Source organism: Fukomys damarensis, unplaced genomic scaffold, assembly GCF_012274545.1.
Source record: "Fukomys damarensis isolate Sample0158 unplaced genomic scaffold, DMR_v1.0_HiC HiC_scaffold_11, whole genome shotgun sequence".
Lineage (NCBI taxonomy): Eukaryota > Metazoa > Chordata > Mammalia > Rodentia > Bathyergidae > Fukomys > Fukomys damarensis.
This window is the reverse complement of record NW_022900923.1, coordinates 9964877-9989219: the sequence shown is the minus strand read 5'-3', so window position 1 is coordinate 9989219 and position 24343 is coordinate 9964877. Positions and strand designations below refer to the sequence as shown.

The 24343-nt window shown below is 36.7% G+C and overlaps 1 protein-coding gene across 15 annotated transcripts in view; it reads right to left on the bottom strand.

Moving 5' to 3' along the window:
* Sdccag8 (SHH signaling and ciliogenesis regulator SDCCAG8) overlaps positions 1–24343 on the bottom strand; it is a 200243-nt gene that overhangs the window by 123730 nt on the left and 52170 nt on the right. For all 15 annotated transcript variants that reach the window (XR_002025980.2, XR_783991.2, XR_002025982.2 and 12 more), the window contains exons 11-12: positions 20321–20455; positions 16670–16786 (exon numbers count right to left, since the gene is read on the bottom strand). Coding sequence is in view for 5 of the 15 variants with exons in the window: in XM_010642586.2 (XP_010640888.1) it covers positions 16670–16786; positions 20321–20455 (252 nt within the window). In the remaining 10 variants the exon portion in view is untranslated. The remainder of the gene's footprint in view (positions 1–16669; positions 16787–20320; positions 20456–24343) is intronic.

Genomic DNA, 24343 nt, shown 5'->3' with positions numbered 1-24343 from the left:
AACAGGTAGTCAGGGAAGGGTTCACAGACATGATGTTTGTGCCATGTCTCAAAGGCATCAATCTAGTAACCCATAAAAATTCCAAAAAGTGTTCCAGGCAAAGTGAACAGCAAGGTACAAAAACCCCGAAGTGGGAGGGCAGCTGATGTACTTGAGGAATGGCAAGGAAGCCAGTGTAGCCGGAGCAGAGTGAAGGGAAGGAAAGTAGGAGATCTAGGCAGAGAGGTAGCAGGAAGCCACATTGCTTAAGACCTTGTGGATCATTTACTGGATTTCAACTTTGAGCATGACTGAGGAACCGCAGGTTGGTTTTAATCAGATAATCAAGATCTGATGTAGGTTTTAACTGAATCCTTTGGCTCTTAAACTGTGCAGGGGCCAAATGGGGAGAAGCAGGGAACAGGGAGTACAGTTAAGAGACTGTTGCAGTAACAGGGGTGAAGTGTACTACGTGGGAGCAGTGGGTTATACGAAGGATATATGGGGGTGCGACCAAATAGATGGCGAACGTTTAAGTTAAAAATACATCAAAATACTTATTATAGTAAAAGACACATTGCCGTTAATCCCCCCAAAGCATCCTCCCCCCATTTTGACCACACGTATCCCATTATTCTCTGCATTTTCTGAAGCAGTTCTGGAGCAGTCTAAAAATTATATTCAAAATCATACCACAGTGATATATGCTCACCCATGTTTATATTGGCACAGTCTGTAATGGCTAAAACTTGGAAACAGCCCAATTTCCCATCAGTTGGAGACTGGATAAAGATGTGTTTTTTTCCTATAAAATGGAATACTACTCAGCCATAAAGAACAAAAAATTAGAGTCATTCATGGGAAAATAATGCATATTGAGGTCATACCCTTAAGTGAAATAAATAAGTCACACATATAAATACCAAATAGTTTCTCTGGTGTGAAAAACTAAAAGTATAAATAAGATCCAAATGGTATAATTGACAATTTGAAATAGGAAAAAAAAAGATTTGTAATTAGGGAAGGGAGTGGGGGGGTGAAGGGAGGGCAGGGGAATGGGGAAAAAATGAGAACCAAGACCTGTCATGTAAAGGTACAGGATCCCAATGATGAATGTAATTTACTCTATACCTAAAAAGTACCAATAAACTCAATGAGAAAAAAATTACGTAAATGGCAAAGACGAGGCAGGGTGTATAACACCCCCAACTTGAAACTATACTACAAAGCTACGGTGACAAAAACAGTATGGTATTGGCAAAGAAACAGAATGGAGGATCAATGGAACAGATTAGAAGATGCAGAAACAACTCCAGACATACTCAGCCATCTCATCTTTGACAAAGGAGGCAAACACTCTCAGTGGAGGAAAGATACTCTCTTTAATAAAAACTGCTGGAAGAACTGGGCTTCAACATGAAAAGATTAAAATAGCCCCATATCTCTCAGCATGCTCTAAACTAAAATCAAAATGGATCAAAGATCTAAATATTAAAACAGAAACACTGAACATGCTAGAAAATAGGTTAGGTAGGACTATTGAAGATATCGACATAGGAAAAGACTTTATGAACAAAACCTCAGTCTCATGTGAACTAGCACAAAGAATCAACAACCGGGATCTCATTTTATTAAAAAGCTTCTGCATAGCAAGAGAAACCACCAACAGAGTGAAGAGACAGCTCACAATATGGAAATATTTTTAACCAGCTGCTCCTCAGACAAAGCTCTACTATCTAGAACATATAAAGAATTTTTAAAAATCAGACTGTCCAAATTTAAAGACCCAATCCAAAAATGGGCATCTGAAATGAACAGACATTTCTCAGATGAAGAAGTAGAAACAACAAATAAACATATGGAAAAACGTTCAACATCACTGGTCATTTGAGAGATGAAAATGAAAACAATACTGAGATTCTACCTTACTCTAGAAAGAATGGCTGCTATCAAGTAATCAACCAATAATAAATGCTGGTGGGCTATGGGGAAAAAGGAACTCTTTTCCACTGTTGGTGGGAGTATAAACTAGTGCAACCATTGTGGAAATCAGTGTGGAGATTACTAAAAAAACTAGGATTAGAAGTCCCATTTGACCCAGCTATTCCTCTGCTGGGTATCTTCCCAAAAGAATTAAAAGCATCATACCACGGTGATATATGCACACCCATGTTTATAGCGGCACAGTTTGTAATAGCTAAATACTGGAAACAACCCAAATGCCCATAAACTGGTGACTGAATAAAGAAGATGTGTCTTTTAAATTAATAAAATGAAGTACTACCCAGCCATAAAGAACGATAAACTAGAGACATTTACTGCCAAATGGATGCATATCAAAGCCATACTCTTAAGTGAAATTTTCACATGTGTAAATACCAAATTGTCTTTCTGGTGTGAGAAACTGAAAGTGTAAATTGGGACCAAAATGTATAATAGATAATGCGAAATAGGAAAAAGAGGTGCAAAGGGAAAGGGGCAATAAGAGAGGTGGGAGAAAGGAAAGAAGGGAAAGAAAAAAATATGAGAAAAGCAGGAAGAAAACAATCTTTTGTAAATAGGGAGGGATTGAGGGGTGAGAGGGAGGGAAGGGGAAAGTGAAAAAACAAGAACTAAGATACATCATGTACACTACGAATTTCCAATGATGACTGTGATCATACTGTATGCCTAAAATATCAATAAAGTTCACTTAAAAATAATATTCAGTGTATTTTTATCACTATTTGCACATGTGAAAAGATATTTAATAACATCGACCACTAGAGAAATGCAAAGTAAAACAACGAGATACCATGCGTACTTATTAGAATGTCACATATTTAAAAAGACTGGCCAGATAGTTTAAATAAATGTAATTGCTAAAACATGAAGAGCATTGTATAAAGCGTTATTTTCATGCGGATTCTAAAACTTTCTACCTAAGGTAGAACAACAAAGATCTACCCTACTAGGAGTCAGAAGATGTCAACTAGCTTAGGCTCTATTATTAATTATCTGGAGGTGATTCTTCGGGTCACTTATTCGTTTATGGTCTCGTCCATTCAATCAACAGCCAAGTATTTGTGCTATGCTTTTTCTGTGTTGAACACTAGTGGTACAGTGGAGAACAAGATGGGCCTTCAGGGCCTTTCAGCCACTTTGGCAAAAGTAATTTCAGTTTCCCAGGGCTGCACTTTTCCACCCTCATTTGTGACCCTCCCTTTTGCCCTCCAGGTATAGATGCCGCGGTGCCTTTCCTAGCTTCGCTTTTGCTAAAATAACCTTACTTTCCCACTCTCTGCTCCCTTCACACTAGGCTAATACATTACTTTACTGTAGATTTTTTTTCTAAATAACAGCTTCATTGACATAATTCAGATACCACAGAATTCACCCACTTGAAGTACACAACTTAATGATTTTTAGTAGACTCACAGAGTTGGCAATCATCACCACAATCAATCTGAGAACATTTTATCCCAAAAAAAACACTGTACCCATTAGCAGGCACTCTCACCCTCCCCTAATAACCTCTTTTCTCATCAATCACTGCTATTTCTGTCTGCATAGTTGCCTGTTCTGGACATTACACATAGATGGAATTATACAGCATGTTGCCTTTCGTGCCTTCTTTCACTTAACATACTGTCATCAAATTCATTCATGATGTAAAATGTTTCACTACGCTATTTTTCATTTTGAAATGTCATATATACATTTTCTTTATCCATTTATCAGATGATAAGACATTTGGGTTGCTGTTAGCTCTTGGCTATTACAAATTGCTACTATGGGACTAGGGATTTAGCTCAGTGGTTCCACCACCTGCCTGGCAAGCACAAGGTCCTGAGTTCAATCCCTGGTACTGATTTAAAAAAAAAAAATGCTACTATGAACATTCATATACACATTTTTGTGTGGGCATGTTTTCATTTCTCTTAGGTATATATCTGGGAGCAGAACTGCTAGGTCACATGACAACTCTATGTTGATTATTTTGAGAAACTGCTAGACTGTTTTCCAAAGCAGCTGTACCACTTTACAATCCCATTAGCAATGTATTTTCTCCACATCCTTGTCAATACTTGATATTATCTGTCCTGAGTGGCATCTCATTTTAGTTTTGGTTTATGTCTCTGTGATAGCTGGTAACGCTGAGCATCACTCCACATGCTTCCTTACCATTTGTATCAGTTCTCTGAAGAAATGTTTATACAAATCTTCCCATTTTTAAAATGGGCTGCCTTGTTACTTTTAAATCTCAAGTATACTTTATATATATCCTAGATACAAGTCCCTGATCAGATACATAATTTACAAAAATTTTCTACACTTCTGTGGCTGTCTTTTCATTCTCTGAATAGAGTCCTTTGAAGCTCAAAAGGGCTTGGGTAATATTGAATTTATTTCATGTGTGTGTACGTGGGTGTGTGTCTCAGGCTTTTGTTGTCACAGCAAAACCATTGCTAATCTGAGGTCACAATGATTTAAGTTAAGTTTTCTTGTGGGGATTTTCCAAGTTTAGCTCCAATTCTTAGACTTTTCACCTGTATTGACTTAATTTTTGCCTGTAATGTAAAAACTGAAATTTCATTCTCTTTTATTTTTGTGGGTTGCTTTTTGTTTGTTTGTTTGTTTATTTTGTGCTGGGGATTGAAGGAAGGCCTTTTCCCATTGTTAAGCACATGCTCAGACCTTGAGCTACACCTTCCAGGTCCCTCATTCTTTAACATGTGGGTATCTGGTTCTCCAAGCGCCATTTGTTGATGACAGTATACGTTGCTTATTTTTTATTTTCTTGAAAATCAATCGACTAAAAATGCACAGAATCTTTTTAAACACTTTCCCACCAAGTCAGTCACCCCCCTTACAGAGCTCTTATGACACTGTAAGAGTTATAAATCTGTTTTATTTCTCATTGTACTCCTATTGCCTATTTAGGTGTGATACATAATAGGTTATCAATAACTGTTAAATGAGTACACAGAAATAAGGCAATTACTCTCAGCTCACTCACAGTTTTCTATAAAATGAGGGAGTGGATTAAGTGATTAGTCCTTTTGTCTCTAGATGCCCAACAAACAATTGCTCTTTATTATCTGAGACTCTCCCTCCAACCCTTTATAGGTATCCACTGAAATAAGACAGACTAAAGATAAAAGCTGCCTTCACAAACTTCATTGCTGTGTGGTCTAAAAGCATCTTCTGAAAGAGGCAAATTATGTAAAGTATTTTTTCCCTAAAAAAAAAGTTATTCTTAACAACCAGCAGGGGTATGGGGGAGAAATGGGTCATATCAATGACAGGTTGTTGTTGTTTTCTTTTCTTAATCCATTGTTGAGGTTCCCTTCTGAACACACAGTTAGATTTTGCTGATGGGTCTGTGTTCATGGCTGCCTCTGTATAACTGAATGTGAAGCAGTCTAAAAAGAGGCAAAAGCCTCACTCTTAGTGTAACTGTGCTGTCTTCTAAAGTCCTCCCAATTTTCCCTTTCCTAGTTTTCCTCTCGCTCTTCTCATTGTTTTTACGGTTAGGCAATTCTAGGGTCCTTTCATCCCTTCTCAGCTGTTGAAGTAAGCCTAAGGTATGCTAAATTCTATATTTTGACACTTTGAATTTCAGGTTCTGTTCAAGAAAAATCATTAGTAATAGTCATATTTCTTTTCTTTTTTTTTCCCCAGTACTGGGGATCGAACTGAGGACCTTGTGCTTGCAAGGCAGGCGCAGCACCACTGAGCTAACCCTAGTCCTGCAAGTCTTATTTCTTCGTTGCATTTAGTAAGATATATAGAAAGGTGCGTGTGTGTGTGTGTGTGTGTGTGTGTGTGTGTGTGTGTGTGAGAGAGAGAGAGAGAGAGAGAGAGAGAGAGGGAGAGAGAGATTTGGTCCATGTATAGCCTGCCTTGATGTTACAGACTGGATCTTGATCTTTAAGTATCCAAACTGAGTTAAAGGTCCACAGAAAGGCTTGGTCCCATGCATGGTGCCACTGCGGGGGGGACCTTTAACAGGTGGGGCCTAAGGGAAGCCCATAGGTTATTAGCATGTGTCCTCGGCTAGAATAGTGGAACCATGGCTCCTTCATCTTCTACTTTCCCCTTCTCACATGAGGTGAATGGTTTCACTGTGGCACACACTCCTGACTTCCTATAGGGTAGGCCTGAAAGCAATGAGACCAACTGATCATGGACTGAAACCTCTAAAACTGTGAGCCAAAACAAACCTTTGATCTTTATAAGGTGATTGTCTCAGGCATTTGCTGTAGTAAAGTTGTCAACATACATGACTCTTCTTGTAGGTTGAAACATGTCCAGTTTTTGCTATAGAGCATAGCCTTGTGCTTAAACTATTATGCACATCTGATAGCCCTAATATTTTGGATAAACTTAGATATAAAGATAAGTTGCAAATGACAGCGAAAAATTTCTTCTAATACAACAAGTATATGACAATTGCCTTTCAGTGTGAGTGAACTCAGATTTCTATGCAGAAAAATCCAAAAAAGACAAAGAGGAGTTCAACAGAAAAGGCAGCAGCATTTGTAATGGTGGGAAGAATCTTTCAAGTGGAACAATGCTTTCTCTTTTGTAGTCTTAAGACTTCCCTAAAAGTTTATTTTTGTCTCCAATTTTCTCTTACTGCCACTCTCTGTTTAAAAAAAAAAAAAGTGATTCTTGTTTTTTGGTTTTGTTTGGTGTTTTTAAGACAGGGCTCAGTAAGCTTCCCAGGTCAGTCTTAACCTTGTGATCTTCCTGCCTCAGCTTCCTATGGAGGCATGTGTCACAGTGTCTGGCTCCTTGTACTTTATGAAAAGATCCATTCACGGCACAATTCATAAAGATAGACTAATGTTACTACTTGAGTAATTTATCACCGATGGCAGGGTGGTGGTGCGACAGAACTTTAGTCATAAGTGGAAGGATTCTGTACAAAGAACTTTCCATTCTTCATGGGGAACTCCACCATTCCCAGGAAATGATAGACAGCAGGCCAGAAACACAGACCCTGCAACTTTCTTACCTTTGCCCCTAAATGTTAGTGCAATTAATTTACTTAAGTACAAATGTTAACATCAAAAAGGGTTACATTAAGTTGACCATCTATTAATAAGAGTAATATGAAAATCTAAACACCTTGAAATGTATTAATAATCAAGAGCAGCCTAGACTTATATATCTTGAACCTCTGTCTAGGGAAGTCTAGACTCAGGAATCTCACACTGGACTCTTGTGAGGGCAAAGGAAATAAAATATGTTGAGGGTTTGTAAAATCTCTAACAGAATTAAATATGTTTTGCTTTCATTTTGATGATTAGAAAGCATTATGACCAGACATAATGTGATCATATTCTGGTCCATCTGTGTTGAGAAATAGGTAACTTATTTCCATTTCATTCCATGGCAACATTCATGAAGACATCAAGTAAGAACAGAAAGTGAAAGCACGAACTGAATTTCTTAAGTATTGACGCACCAATATATTCCTTATGGTCATGACTTCACAGACATGAAAATCTCTGGCCATACATATTTAACTTCACAAGTTTTGCAAAACCTGGCTACTCCCCCAAAACACTACCTTGAGAATTTTCTGCTGCCTAAAATCTTTCCAGCAAAACTGAATTCTTAAAGTGAAGCTTTCATCCTTACTGCAAATTAAACAATGCCTGCCTTTGTAATTAAATTCAACTGTTTAAAAGACTACACATTTCATGCTTTTATTAAAAGAATATGACCTACAGTTGCTGACAATAGAAATTAATTCCTATAATCTTAGCAGATGTGTCATTTTATAAAATGAGAGAAAAACAATGGAAAACATGACATGAGAATCCATGTCATTTTTACTGATTTTTATTAATATTTTATTAATTAAATGGGGCAGAGAAATAGAAATATTTCTTACATTTCTAGAAATAGTTCTAGGAAATGTTTATAATTAGAGAAAACCTTAGCTAACACTTATTCAAGTTTCTCAGATGAAGGAAACTGAGGTTCTGAGAAATTTGCCAAAGCAAGTAGTAAGTCTTTGAGCTAAAGCGATAGAGGGTGTGCTTGGCATCACAAAGCCCTGGGTTCCATCTTCAACACTAGGGAAAAAAAAAGAATCCAGTCTTTGGACTCATCATTCACAGGAAGAGTGGTACCCTGTGTAATCTATTTTATATTCCATCACAAGTCATGTGGTGGTCCTCCATGAATCAAGGTAACTCAATTATTTATTTCTAGGAAACTGCCCTGCTAATAAAGGCATAATTCATTCCAAATTATCTGAAATTTCCTTCAGGCATGGTGGTGTGTGCCTCTAGTCTCAGCAACTAAGAAGCTGAGGTGGGAGGATCACCTCTCAACCACGAGAGCAGCCTGGACAACCCTGCCTGACAAAGAAGGCGGGCAGGTGATGGAGGTGTGGTTCAGAGGCTGAACATTTGCCTGGCATGCCCTCACACACACCCACACACACACACACACACACACACACACACACACACACACACACAATTTCCTTCTATTTCACAGAAATACAAAGAAAATTTTAAACATAAACATGTGAACACTTCCAAAATATAATATGACTAACTTCTGTGCTTGAAGGCAGGGCATACAGTATGTGATAAACAGGCAGTTATGCTAAGGTGCTGAGCATTTGGAAGCCCACTTTCTGCTGCAAACTATTATAACAGATACAACACGAGATATTGAGGTCAGTTATAGAAAAAAAAAAGTCCAAAGGAATCCCAAGATACCTATGCCCTTTGAGCGCGCGCTCCTTTCTCTCCGCCCATCCTCCACTCTGTGGCGCCAGCTGCCGGGGTGGACCACTGGATCACATGTCTTCCTCTTCCCTCTCTGCCGGGCAACATCCTGATCACCTCTTCTAAATTCTGAGACCCTTTTGCAGTTTGCTGATAGTTAGTATGCTCCCTCTGCCGTATATCTATCGGTTTATCTGTCTCACGTACTCCTTTCCAACAGAAATTCATTGTAGGCCAGCACAATGCACACAACACAGGAAAGTGGAATTAAAGCAACAAGTGAATGAAGTTCAGGGCACAAGTGTTCTAACTTTGTATTAATACGTTTTCTTTGAAATCTATCACTTTCCTTGAAAAGTAACTGTATATGTCCATATTAATCACTATAAAAATACGAAGCAACACAGAAAAATGCTTAAGATGATGTTAAGTGAAAAAAGCAAAAACCAAAATAAAATCTAGGCTGTTTACTACTTACAAATGCTACTTATGCATATGGACAAAAAGTGAAAGGTGAAACAGAAATAAAAAGGATTTGCTTTGTTGCATGAAGAATTACTAGCTTCGGTTAATATGCCCAAGTTTATATAATGAATATTGTTTTAAATGTATACGTATGTAGTAATGAGTAATATTCACAGTGGATATTGGTACTAATATTTCTGGATGTAAAAAGTGTATGTAGCTGTCCTGTGGCTAATGACTGTCAGCTTTTCGGCCTGCAGGGACAGTCCAAAAGCTGCTGCTACTTGACAGTTCTTAGAACTGCAGAATTGGTACCCGAGAAGATAGTCTGTGAGATTGGCAGATTAGCCTGGGGAATCAACTTTTAAAATCAAAATAAGTAAGCAAAAAAAAAAAAAAATTGAAGGACCAAAATATTTATCATTCCCTGAAAGTGTAGCACCAATTATTTCTTTAAGGCCAGTAGCAGAAGCTTAAGAGTACTTTAAAATACAAAAATACTCCTTGAGCTCAGTTTACAGTTTCATATTCCTATCCAAAGGCAAATGTGCATTTTCAAATATTTATTTCACAAGGCATATAATTTCTAAGTGGGCATGTATTTGTTTTCTATTTGTGTTCTTATTTCCTAAATAGCTTCAAATTGCCATTTTCAGAAATATTTTTCTGTTTATCTATTTGATTTTTAAAATAAAATAAAGTGAATAGCATTCATATTTTCTAGAGAATCATATTACAAGTAAAAATCAACACCTTTTTAGCACATGAACTTATATGTAATGTTTCTAAGGTGAGATACATGTGTACTGATCAAAACAACTCCCCAAATTTAGATGCTAAATGCCCAGTGATCTCTGATATGATATTTCACTGAATTGATTTGGAATTGTTCCTTTGTATAAAAATAATAAACTTACTGTTTTACTGCTCATCTTATGACTTTATCAACATACTAATGATTTAAAATTAAGAAACTAATTTGACATGGTTTTAGGAAATAACAGGTTCATTAATTTAAGACTTTATTAAATGAGGGATATCTTTAATCACTACAAAAATCCAATGAATCCTATTTCTCAGCTTCAGGGTCACCAGAATAAGAACAAAAGAGGCTGACTTATTAGACATACTCCAGGCTGAAGAATTTTCTCAGCATTCTTGGTTTGGCTGTGAGAAGAACACAAATTTCTCTAAGTATGCTGAACAATGCTTTAGGGCATACTTAGAAAAGATGCTATAAAAAAAGCTTTATTGCATCATACACATGGAACCAGATTCTCCCTCTCATGGGCTGTAGCCAGCATGAAGTTCACACTACATTAATTTGCACTTGTCGATATGCTGCTTTGCAAGTATTCTTAAGGCATGTTCAAATGTGTACTCTGACTCCTCAAGTAGAACATAAACCCCCTAAGGGCAGGACCTGGTCTTCTCGTTATTACCCCCAGTATCTGGTACACTGGTCTGGGTAAGCCACGCCCTCTGGAACTGCTGTCGGCTGTGTGAGGAGCAAGGACAGGAACGTGCTAAACCTACAGCACTGAAAGAGAGTGTGAAGAACAGTGGAGAGCAGCTCTGTCATCACCAGGACGAGTGATTACATGTGCAAAGGCATGCTCAAGTGGCCCCTCCCAGTCAGCCACTTGTAGAGACAGAGTGAGACTGCAGGTGATAACTGGCTGAGTCTGAAGTCTAGCTCTCCAGAATCCATCCATTATATTAGCCTGCTGAAGAGAGTACACAGCTTCACAGACACCAAGAAGATATCGGATCTGAATAACATTTTACTATGATCTGTAGGTGCTAGGTTACAAGTAGAAAAGACTAACACCACCATTGCCTACGTTTAACAGATACGATGATCCATTGCTTAGGATGTTTCCAGAATCAAATAGAAGATTCAGAGGCCCATTAGTTGGGTCTTAAGGTAAATCATATTGTTACTAATATTGAAAACTAAAACTTCCAGAAAGAAAGTTCCATAGACTATTGCAACCATCTATTTAAATCTTACTGTCAGAAAATTCTTATTTCAGACTACTGTGGTTTTCAGTGACTGTGACTAAATAGCTTTGTTCTTGTTCTTTCCATATTGAAGACCAAGATCAGATGTTTAACTCTCTCCTTGAAAGAATCTGTCAAATCTTTGAAGACAGTGCAGTGGTGTTTCAGTCTTTTGTAAATAAAAGGGTACAGTTCTTCAACTTTTGTTTATTCCTTTTATTTGTCTGGCTTGCAGTAGGACTGACTTGCAGGAAAAGCCAGACTACCTCTCTTCTTTACACAAAGCCTTATGAATAGATGCCCTCATTCCAACAATCTAACTAAGTCCATTGGATTTAGGAAATAATTCCTGTGTTGATATACTACATGCTTAATGTCAGTATTAAAGTGCTGAATCAGAAATGAGCAACTCTCAAATCCTTCTTTGCCATAATTTATTCCAGGCAAAATTTTTCTGATCTATTGTCTTTTGTACCTGTGCTCTACTCTTAAATAATTACTTTGATTATTCCATGAAGTTAATTTTGAACTGAAATGCTTTCTACTCAATGGTAGCTACAACTCCAAAGCTATAACGTACATAAAATCTGTAAGAAAAGCTTTCTATGTAAGTATTATTATCTCTGAAATATAAAATTACTGTTAATTAAAAAACAGAACTATAAATATAAAAAATATTGCACCCAGCACTCAGGAGGCTGAGGCAGGAGGATCGCAGTGAGTTCGAGACCAGCCTGGGCTACATAGTGAGTTGCAGGTCAGTCTCAATTACATAGTGAGACCCTGTCTCAATAAATAAATAAATAAATAAAACAATATTGCAGTTATGCTCTCGTTCAAGCCATTATAAAGGCACATGTCATATAAAGACAATGATGTCACAGTAGCAATCCACTCACTCAGCACTGCCATTTGATGATTAAGAGACCAGGAATGTGGTATATTGGTTATACTTTAAAAAATTCTAAAACCACTAAGTTATAATTTAAGATTGATGGGTCTTCAAACTCAAAGCTCTGTATTCAAGAAAGGCACAGGAAGCTTTAAAAATAGCTGTATTTCCCTAACTAGGACAACAGTTGGCAAACTTTTTCTGGAAAGGGTCAAATACTAAATGTTTTAAGTTTAATGGGTCTCTGCTGCACCTTCTCAAATCTGCTGTTGGAGCAGGACAGCAGCAATGGGCAACATGTAGACAATATAGCTGTGTTCTAGGTAGAAAGCCAGATTTGGCTTGAGGGCTGGCTACCACTTGTTAACCCTCCTCTAAGGACACAGGGTGTGCGAGTATGTTAAATAGGTACAGATGTCTGTGTACGTAGGTGGGTGTATGTATAAATGAATGCATTAGCTACCAAGTCTGTGCCTCTCCCACAGTTACAGCAGCGTCATGAGCAGTCACACAGGTGCTGTTTAGCCGGCTCTGCCCCTGTAGTCGGATGGCACAATGGGACCCCCGGGCTCACTCACTGCTGCCCTGGGCAGTCTCAGAAGTGTACTCTCCTCCAGCTTCCTTTCTGCTGCCCCTGCCTAGACACAGCTGCTGCCCTCCGCCCAGAGGGGAAGGAAGTTAGGGGGGCAGGCTGTATTCTGCTCTTGTTCTTTGCCCCTGACAGAAACCTGGATGTGAGCTTAGGGGAAGGGGAGTTGGGGCTGGATGTGTCCACCTCTGGCCCTCAAGGAGGGACACAGAGGACCATCCTTGCTCTGGGCTCGGTGGACTGTGTGTGGAGCCTTGCGCCTCCTCCCTGTCAGGCACCAGTTGTGCCCCAGTGTGGAGGCTACCATCTCTTGGGGCGGCCTCAGATTTTCCCCATCCCTGAGGGCCTGGTGCACAGGTCCTGTGGCTGAGGACTGAAGAACCGGAAGCTGACAGTCTGCATTGCACCCGTAGTCACAGGTCCCCTGTGGGCTCTGCACTTCCCCATCTGTGCACCTACAGGGGACACAGTCGGAAATTTAAAGAGTAAGTGAAAAACACTGAGATAGGGGAAAGGAAGAGAGTGAAAAAGAGAGACAAAAAACTGTATTTTAGTACTTCTAGCATCATTTCTTTCTTTCTTGTGGAACAAAGAATCTTTCATTTTTACTTCGCATAGGCCCCTAATAAAGGATCATCTTTGAGATTTATCTACCAAAATAGAAATTGAGAAAGAGAATTCCATTTATGTCAGCTAACTGCTGTAATGCCAGGGCTTCCTGCAACATTCCAAAATCTTAAATATAAGGATATGAAATTACGTATTTTGGGTTTCAGATTCTAAGGCACTCCATTGGGATTTAATGATCAGGAATCCTAGTTGGTAGCCATTTCTTTAAATACTTTGCTAAGGATTATCTCCTATTTCTTTTGAATGGTGATGAGTCATTTCTTAAGCACAATAAAACATTATGAAATAAATGAAATAAACTGGAAAACAACAAAGAAAACTGAAATTTTTCTGAGCTCCTTTCATTTCCTTTTAAAGAGAGCAGTAATGCCATACCCTAATATGCAAACATATACCTGTCTTTCTGATTTGGATAAACCGACTAGAAAACATTTTTGAGACAAAGAATTTGAATATGGGCTGGGCACTGTTTCATTTGATATTAAGGAATTACTGTTACTATTCCCAGGTGTAATAATAGCATAGAGATCATGTAAAAATATTCACAGATGTGTACTGAAGTATTTATGGGTAAGATAACAAACATAATATCTGAGGATGACTTTAACATTTCTGCAAAAGGAGACAGAGGAAGAAGACAGACAATGAACAGAAGGCAGAAAAGAAAAAGATGAAGACAAAAGATGAAGGTGGTGATGAGGAAGATGAAGGCGTTAAGAGGGTAAAATGGTGAACTGGATTAAATAGGACTAGCAAAATGTTAAGCACAGGTGATAGAAATTCAGAGATTTTCTCTAATCTTCCCTTTGCCCTCAGGTATTTTTAAATTCCCATGATGAAGTGTGTGTATATTTGCCTATACTACAGAAACTTTGTAATAAAAATCAGGGTGCAAATTTCTTGTTCTCCTCCATATAAACATCATCTTTTTGACACGCACACACACAAAAAGCATCCTCTGAGGCTGTCAGGAGTCCTCTAAACTGGAGAGATACAAAGGAGTTGATGGGAAGGATGATCTGCCCATCGGTTCCTGACACAATATAAAAAAGAAAAGAAGAAAGTGGGTGGAAGAAACTGCCATTGTTACTCTCCTAACCTTTGCATCTAATTATGCCAGAGTCAAGGCTCAGGTCACAAGGAAAATCATTTTGGTCGTCAACCATTTGCCCTACTTTGTATACATCAAAAAAGCCCTTGTTCTCACCACATTCCAATCTCACAGCTTTCCACCTACTTTAAAATCTATCAAATGGTCAGATTAACTAAAATATTAACAAAAAATAACTGTGTCACAAGGAATACTTGTTTGCAAACCAAAAGGTAGACTCCTCATTATGCTGAATTGCATGATAGGCAACACTTTAAAATTAAATATGCTTTACATTATTTTATATATTTCAGATGAATGCACAACATGTCCAGCTTTTAAAAGTTAAATGTAAATTTCTCTCTTGAGTGCAGATGGTGGCCAAGCAAAATAGCTCTTTGGTCTTACAGACAGGAGGTCAGGTCATGGCTGAAAGACCAAAGAACAATTGCTGCTTTGCGACTCCAAATCATCCATGGAATGAGACACCACCACTTTCTTTAAATTGCCTGTTCAATATAAAATAGTTACAAAGAGTATCTATAAGATTTCCTTACATTCTGTATAAGAAAAAATGGTAACAAGCGCACAGTATCACAAAAATCTTGTATCTGTTTAGAAGTTTTATTCCTAAGCCTATGACCTCCCCCAAAAGCATATCTCTATCTAAAAATGTATCACTAAAAATCCTTATGGACACTCTTAATATTTCATAATTATGAGGAAATGACTAAAATCAAAACTTTTTCTTTAAAATCTTGCAACTGTGGCCTTCATACCATTGCTGGTGAATTAAGAATGCCAAAAGATAAAAATTACAAATACTTTAAAACAGTTTATTCATTTATAAATAATATTATACCCTTATTGATTCTGAGTTTTTTTCACTAAAACATCATCATATAATGTTAAATAACTTAGAGATTCTTCACTATTGTATTTTTCCAGTTAATCCAAAATATTATGAAGGCAGAATGTTGTACAATCATGTAGGAGGTATTTAATAATGCCAGTGATTATGCCAGTAGAACTTTTAAAATGTATTACAACAGGAAAAGAAAGTTTTCCCTTTGGACTTAGTAGTCCTAGGCTTTCAGGACTAAATAGAAAGGATTTTCCATTCCACTATCAGGCACGCCCCCAACTGGATGAAATAAAATAGTTTCATTATTCATAAGTGTTAATATTGAAAAAAAACTTCTGAAAGTGTAAAATTCTTTATAATATCTTGACTATAGTGGTATAAAAGCAGAATTTTAGCTTGCTTGTCTGGATTTTAACTTAGTGCTAAAGGTTTTAGTAATGACTTAAACTTTTTGGTGTTAAACTTTGCTATCACTTTCATTTCAATACTTTTCTCAGCTGTCTTTGTCTCATTTGACATAAAATGCTAATGGGATTTAGAGGGGAGAATATGAGAAATACAATAAAAAACCTTGAACTGGAAATAAACTTGAAATAATTTTACTTGGAGTAATATAGTTTTAAATCATGGTAATTTCTGTAAAATATAACCACTAAGCAGTCTTATTATTTTAACAGCATGAATAACCTGCTTTCACTAGATACAAAGAATAGACTAGAGACATGCCTTCAAAGGCATGTACTGTGATATAAAAATAGACAATCAAAAGCAAGCCTGTTATATCTGCCTCTCTGAAAACTTCATCTATGTTGTCAATTAAAGTTGGAGCACCTACATGATCTCAATAAAGTTACAACATAAAACATCTGTTCAAAGCACAGTTGAAGTAAGCAGCATTTGCCTCCCTAACGTTTCTAATTGCACTGTATTTAGGCTTCCTAAGCAAACATATTCATGGTTATCTTAGTTAAAACTGGTTTCACTCTGCCAACAATCAATTTGATTGACATATTTACATATCAACCCATCTCATCTTACACATTTTAAACTTTTTCATTTAAAATTGGATGCAAGTTGGCATCCTTCAAGAACTTTATGTACATATATTTTAGGTTCAAACTGTGCATTAGAACACTTTTTTTTAACTTTTGTAAGTAATAGATACACATATCCAAATGTATATTTATGACCTGTCAGATTGGAATTTTATATGCATGCAGTTGTAGTCTCACCATTTCCTGTGAAAGGTGATAAATTTAGGCAACTATAAATGAAAGTCTTTTAATAGTATAAACTAGATCATTGCATTAGTTAGAAACAATATAAGAGAAATAAATAACAGAGGGATAAAGCCACATCAACTTCAGAAAGAAAGTTAGTTATATCTTTCATCGATCCTTCTTGTGTCATCACTTACCTGATCTTTAATTTCAAGATCCCTTTTAGTTTTTACTCTGTACTCTTTGTGCTCCTTTTCTGTCTCGTCCTTCTCCACTTTAGCTTTATTCAACTGGAAGCGCAGTTCTCCACACACCTGTTAGATTGTAGAAACTAGATCAATAGCTGCTGGAATCTACTGGGCAATGCCTGTAATTAGATCTTTTGGTGCCCCCTAGAGGTCGTATAGGTGAAATGCAATAGTACTCTAAATGACATTTTCTACTGGAGTATTCAAAAGAGCCTGTTAAGATTTGAAGGCATTATCAGGAATCACTGAATCTAACAGTTTCAAATTACAGACTAAAGAATTTTAAATGAAGATTTAAGTGACCCCAAAATAACCATTTCAATTGAATATTATCAATCAAAAAGCACCATCATACAAATTTTTAATTAGGTAAAATTAATCAATAAAACAGGTGCAGTAGTGAATACCTGTAATCCCAGATGTCTAGAGGCTGAAGCAGGAGGACCACAAGTTTAAGACCAATCTAGACAACTTAGCAAAATCCTACCTCAAGATAAAAAAGGGTTGGGGATGTAGCTCAGTAGAGCATCCCTGGGTTCAATCTCCATTACCTCAAAAAAAAAAGTATATAAAACATTAAACTATGTTACTATTTATTGAAATTTAAAATTTTTATGGTTAAATATTCAATCTACATTGTAAAATGTTTCTTTAAGGACTTTATGAGTTAAGCTTTTGTTTAAAGAACTTTATAAAGAAAAATTTCTCTACAGTGTACAGTGCTAATGCACCATATTATTGATATTTGGTGTGTAGTACATGGTACCTGCTGTGAACTTTGTAGAAAACATCAATCTTATTCTAAGTGCACAGCACTTCTGAAGTTAAGGAATATTTCTTGGCAAAATTAACAAAGAGGAGCTAAACACACTCTATACTCACAACTAGAACATTTAATATAAAAATAAAACATCATTAGGGCTGGGATTTAGGTCAGTGACACTGCACCTGCCTTGCAAGTGCAAGGTCCTGAGTTCAATCCCTGGTACTGCAAAAAAAAAAAATCATTAAATGATGAACACACATAGAATCTTAAAAGTGTTGTGAATCATTCTTTGTATAATTTGTATTTTTCCCAGCCTTGACAGACACAGAAATATATTTGGAAAATGCAATCACCAGATACATTCTTGTAACTTGTTTTTATTTTTAATTGACAGGTGATGCTTGAGATTTTTTATGTGGTACACTAAAACAACTTGACACATGTATACAATGTGTAACTAACACATCATCTCAAACATTTATCATCACTATCTTACAAAGGTTGGAGACTTTTGGGCTCTTTATTGTTGTTCTCTTTCTTTAAAATTGGTTATACAGATTAATGAGTTCTAAGTAGACAAATTACGGGCCTTATAACATAACCTGTCATGAAACTTCTAATTTACAAAATTTTTAAAGATCATATATTACCTAAAGGTTATATTTTCTTGAAATGTTTCAATTTCAATATTTCTCAAAAAATCATGAATAGTGTATCATTACTAAGGCATTAGAATATACTAAGATATAAAACCAGTATGCATTTCCTATGTTTAAGTAAAAAAAAAAATCATTTGAAAAATAAATGAAATCTAGCTGAGCACGGTAATACATGCCTCTAGGCCTTTCTGCTTTGGAGGCAGAAGGATCGTGTGAATTCAAGGGTGGCCAAGCAACTCAGCAAGATCCCATGTCAAAAAAGCAAAAACAACAAAAGAAATAAAACAAAACAAACCTGAGTTCAAGTTACAGTGACAAGACTGAAGAAAAAGTCAGTGTGCTTTCCCATTGTGGCACTCAGAAAGCTAAAACAATGAATTTACTAAAAATTCCACTTGAAATCCAGCTGCCTTCAATGTATGAGGTCATTCTCTCCTTTTCAAAAAATTATAAATTTAATTATAAATTATAAAAAAGTTTTTTTTTCAAGGGAAAGTAGAATTTTAGAAACTCAGAGTGGTAGAAATTAGAGAGTCCTAATTCTCTTTTTCAATTCTTCACTATTCCAATCTATTTGATTTACATCTATGAAAGAAGTGGAAAAAAAAATCTCAAGTTGGTAATACCAGAAAATAACAATTACACAACACCAATACAAACATTATATAATAATAAATGCCAAAATATCGGGTTGTATTAAAAAATTGTTCTTAATTTTACTTTTAAAATTCCTTTGCCTTTCTACTTTCAGTTCAGCGTTTGCTGTTTATCCAAACATTAAAATTTCATCTTAATCAACAAATTAATTGAACAACATTATATTATCTCAGGGATGGAACCAATCTCAATAATTTTACTGATGCTTGAGTCCTTCTGGATCCTTCTAGAGACAAGAACTAATTCTTTGTATTGCTGTATTTCAATAGAAAGTTCTCCTTCTATAATGAACTTCAAAATGTCACCATAGATTTCACCTGTAAATTTAGGTGAAGCACTATTATACTTTCGCTGCAATCTCCTCGCTTCAAATCCTGCGTCCCCACAAACATACCAGGTATACTGGCAAATACAAGCTTCTAAAATTTTAACACTAGTTAGCTTAAATTTTAGAAAGCTAATGGACAATTACAGAAATTGAAGAAGGGGGGAAGACCCTCTTTCTTAATATGTAAGTTAAAATGAATTTTAATTACTGAAATATAAAACAATAATGGCTATCAATAACTGTCAATACTTAGGAAAATGAGGACTACGTCTGAATTTTAAACAAATCAGCTTAATGATCAAGACTATTAATGGTGATTTCATTTATTATATTGTTCATGCCCACATTTAGATTCTTAGTTCTAAAGTAGTTGGCTTGAAATCTGGGTGGACTTCTAGTATTTACTAAAATAGAGACCTAATATAGTAACCTTGGCCAGATAGGAACATTAAACATTTCAGTTCTTGGTTTACAAATTAGTGGTGTCCATAGCACTGATCATATGGCATTCTAGTGTCTACACTGAAATATCAATACCAAAAATATCTGCAACATCAGAATCTTGGTATCAGAGGCCAAATCTGAAAAGGAGAGGGAGAAAGGTAATGTTTTATGTTAAGGACACTTTTCAGGTGCCAGCAGATATCTTTGACAACTATTGTGGAGAGCAACCCTATGTTATTTATGTTAAAAAACCACTCCTAACTCATTTAGAAATGTACAAATTTTAGCAAATATTCAATAATAAAAGATAACTCTTACTTATCAGCTTGTCTTTTCCACTTAACCCTTACACTCTTCAAGGACTTTATGTCTAATTCACGTTTGCGTCTGCAGTGCACATCACAGGGGACACAGACAGAATATAAATATTTGCTGTGTGACCAGTAGATAGTTGCTGTTCTTGAAATAATACAACTCTTCCACACCCCAAACTTCTTCCTGATAATAGTAACGGCTTTGTACATTAAGAGAACTTTCTTTGCTGGGCATGGTGGTACACATCTGTAATCTCAGTACTTAGGATGGTGAGGCAGGAAGATCAAGAGTTCCAGACCTGCCTGGGCTACACAGGAAGTTAATTCAAAGCTGGCTTGGACTGCACAGCAAGACCTTTACCTCAAAAAAAGTTTCCTTTTCAAGGAAAATATGTACTTAAATAATCATTAAACTAAAATCCTTTCTTTCACCTTTGTGACATCCATTTCCTGAGATGCCAGCTGGTTTTGAACTTCCTCTAGTTGATTAATAGCAGAAATTTTCTCCCTTGTAACCTTTTCCACCTGGGATTCCAGCTGGACAATATTTTGAGATAGGAGCAACATCTGTAAGAGGAAAGTAAAGTTGTAAACAATAAAGTTATTTGACAAAATACATACTTAAATTTTATTTTATTAATAGAGTCTGACCATAGACACTCAATAGTCTGTTAAGCCATTTTCTGCGGATTGGGTACACTTATTTCCCTACTTGTTCAACTCATCTATTCTTTGACACGGAATATGTACTTCCTTCCTGAATAGGGCTCTAATATTATTATGGAAAATGTTTAAGATGATTAAATTTAAGATTTGTTTGAAACCCTACATGACAAATATTAGAGACACAATTAAGTCATGGAATAGACTACCATAAATAAATCTCAGAAGAGGGATGGAGGAATCAGACAACTCACAGACTTTGTCCCACATGGACTAGCATAGGATTGATGAGAGTTCAAGAAGAGGGCATCTTGAGAGAGAGCTACGGTCTACTGTGAATTCCACTCCCTGCCCCCACACCAACAAAGAAGAGGCTGCATGTAGTTCCCTTGGTGGGAAAACCCCACCTGCCCTCCCATTATCTTGAGCTCCCCTGTTTCTCCCATAGGATTCAGCTCAGTCATTATTTCCTCTCTGCCAGGAAGTTTTCCTGACTTCTAGTTACTAGCGTGAAAGGTGCCCCTGCACATCACAAGGCTAATATTCAGCTAAGGTGTACCGGGGTGGTCATGCCTGATGTCCACAGCCCGCATCCACCCTCACTGACTGTCCTTCTGGACAGCATTCTGGCCCTCACTCTTCCGATAACCTCAGTGTATACACCTGATCCTCTAACTTCTGTTTATGTCATAGTACTTCTTACACTGTTTTGTTTTTTGTCTCTTTGTTTCCTCACTAGAGTAGAACTTCTGCAATGGCATGATCACTAAAGGCACCAAATGTTTGAACAATGAATAATTAGAATACGTGACTTCCTCTTAGTTTTTCCCCACAGGATTAAAAATGTTTCTAGATCTTAAGAGTTATCCCTTATAGACTTGTAAATTATATTTGGCTCTATTCTAGTGAGTCAGACTTTTCTGGGCTCTTTATTTCTTAGTTGAATTGTAGTTTTAAAATGAAAAAAATGTGGGGCTGGGGATTTAGCTCAGGTTCGGTGGCTCTTGTAAATTATATTTGGCTCTATTCTAGTGAGTCAGTTTTTTCTGGGCTCTTTATTTCTTAGTTGAATTGTAGTTTTAAAATGAAAAAAATGTGGGGCTGGGGATTTAGCTCAGCGGTTCGGTGGCCTGCCTTGCAAGCACAAGGACCCAAGTTCAATCCCCGGTACCAAAAAAAAAAGAAAAGAAAAAAGAAAAAAATGCTAATGCAGAGCAAAACAAAGAGGGATATGCTACCAGTTTTTATCATTAAAACAAGAACTGGTAATAAATTAGAAATAGTGATGCTTAAGAAATTTACCATTGTGCGCTGACAGTTTTAAAATTGAAATCAATAACTAATATTTTATGATTAAAATTAAGAGCTTTGTGGTGAATTAAGAGCTTCATGGTGATAAAACCAAGACAGGTATGTCTTTGAGTCATATAAATAGCTAAGTCATCCCATTTGAAAATAATGAGCCTTGGTAGCTATTTTTTAATTCAGGAAGTGTAAGAAATACTAAGGCATGAACGGAAGTTAGATGATCAGGTTCTGAAGAGTGTAGAGGATTACATATTTGACTCACAGTTCTTTACATGTCTTTATCAAAAGATTATTTACAAATCTAATTTGCACATGGAATTAATTTTACTACTAACAAGCTACAAAGTATTTTTGTGAACATAAAAATCTAAACCTAGAATTAAAGGTCAAAAGAAGATAAATGGAACAAAAGTATCAATATAATTTCCTTTATTTAAGAATCCAAGTTCATGACTATCTATATCAGGAAAGTGTAACTACAGCTTTTCTAGAGCTACATCATGACAACACATTTTAATAGCCAGCTATTTAAAAATCATATATTACATATTTATGAGGAGCTCTACCTGATGGTAACATTAACACTGTGAAGTTTCTGAAGTAAATCTGCAGACTTTTATTTTGCTACTTGTAAATTCTGAGTCAGTTTCTATTGCAAAGCATGTAACTCATCTTTCCACTCCCTTCCTTAGGACTCCCTCCTTCTGCCACCCATCAATTCTTTCCTCTGCCCACTACCTGTCTGCTGCCTCCTGTCACCCACTTCCTGAGGTCTCCCCTCCTGTTGTCACACCTTCTTTTCCCCCATGCCCACCATCTGGAAGGCAGCATCACACTGCAGGAGCTTCTCCATCCACATCTGTTGCAGAGCCAGAAGTAATACAGACACAGCTGCAGCACTGCTGGATGTCCAAGGCATTGACATCAGGTAAGTCCTTTAAACTTTGACAGGGGCAAGAAAGAGACAAGGACACCCAGGTTGGGAGAGCTTGATAGAAATTTCTGCAAAGCAGTCCCTTGTGTATCGAATACGGTAGAAAGTAGTACTTTCTGTACAAAAGACACAAGAATTAAGGACTCCAGCCTTGGGCTATTAATTGTCAAGGGAGCCAACTGAGAAAATGTGTGGACTGCAGCCATTCAACTTGTTAGTTCATTCGGTTATTCATGGATAACTCAGTGTGACCAAGGACCACTACTGAAGGCAACAGGTCATGTTCATGGGGGAATGATCCAAACCAGTCTTTGTAGAAACACCTGCTCTTTTAAAGCTTCCAACACAAATGGATTTTTCAAAAAGAGAAAGAAAACAAGAAGAAAAATCATAAATGAAAGATAACTAAAAGTCTCTTTAGTGTGACTGCTGGTAGGAAAGCAGGGAGATCTGCTCTAGCACTAACTTTAACTACCTAGCACTTAATAACAATGTTATGGTTAACTGGTTAGTCTTCCTAGTAGATGATGCTCCCATGCTAGGCAGAGTGATATGCATTCTCTATTTAAATCCCTTTACAGAAGGAATTATAATGGATTTGGACTGACAGGAAATTGGATTAATTCAATTGGATTAATTTTCAATTCATTTGAAATGAAATTCAGAAAATTAATTGCCCAAGACATTCAAAATAATAAATAAAAGGTTAATCTGGGTTTTATACTCAAGTCTCTCTGCTTTTACCAACATGAAGGTTCCAGAAAGCTATCCAATTAGGCCACTTTTCTTTTTCTCTGAAATAAGAATGACAATAGCCACAAACTAACTAAATTTTATTTGGTGACCACCATAAGCCAGGCAGTATGGTATGTTCAAAACATCATCTCATTTAATCCTAGCAAATCCATGAAGAATTATCAACTTCATTTTTCACTCCTAAAATTTAGGTTAAAAAAGTGTCAAGATCACAGAAAGGTCAAACTGGCTTCAATCTCAAACCCCTTTTCTTCAGAGCCATTTTCTTTGGTGACAGCACTTACTTCAGTTCTAGAACCACTGTCAGCTCTTTATCCATCCCTCTTTATTTAGGACAGGACCTTGACATCAAAGCTTACTGCATTCAATAAAATTGAATGACTCAGGCTCTAAAATACATCGTGTTTCTGTTGTCGTCTTATTCATAAAATAATTGTTAGTTTTAGTGAGAGGTCCTATTACACATGAATGCATCTGGCATACTGCCAGGAATATTTTAGGCTTCCTTTATCCTTTCTGATCAGGAATTCTCATCAGCAAATTTTATATAATAGAACTACTCAGCAAGACAAAAGACTTGCATTAAACAATCCCCCAAATAAAAACCTCCTAGGTGTGAATAATAGCTGGCCTTTGCCATTGATACCATTCTCTCTCATATACAACACTCAATTCACAACTTCATCTCCCTCCATTCCTTATTCATACTGACCGTGAGCCACACTCCTTCCCCGTGCTTTTTGTTTCCAAATCCTGCCTATTGGTCCAAGTCCAGTTAAAATGTCACCTTGCCC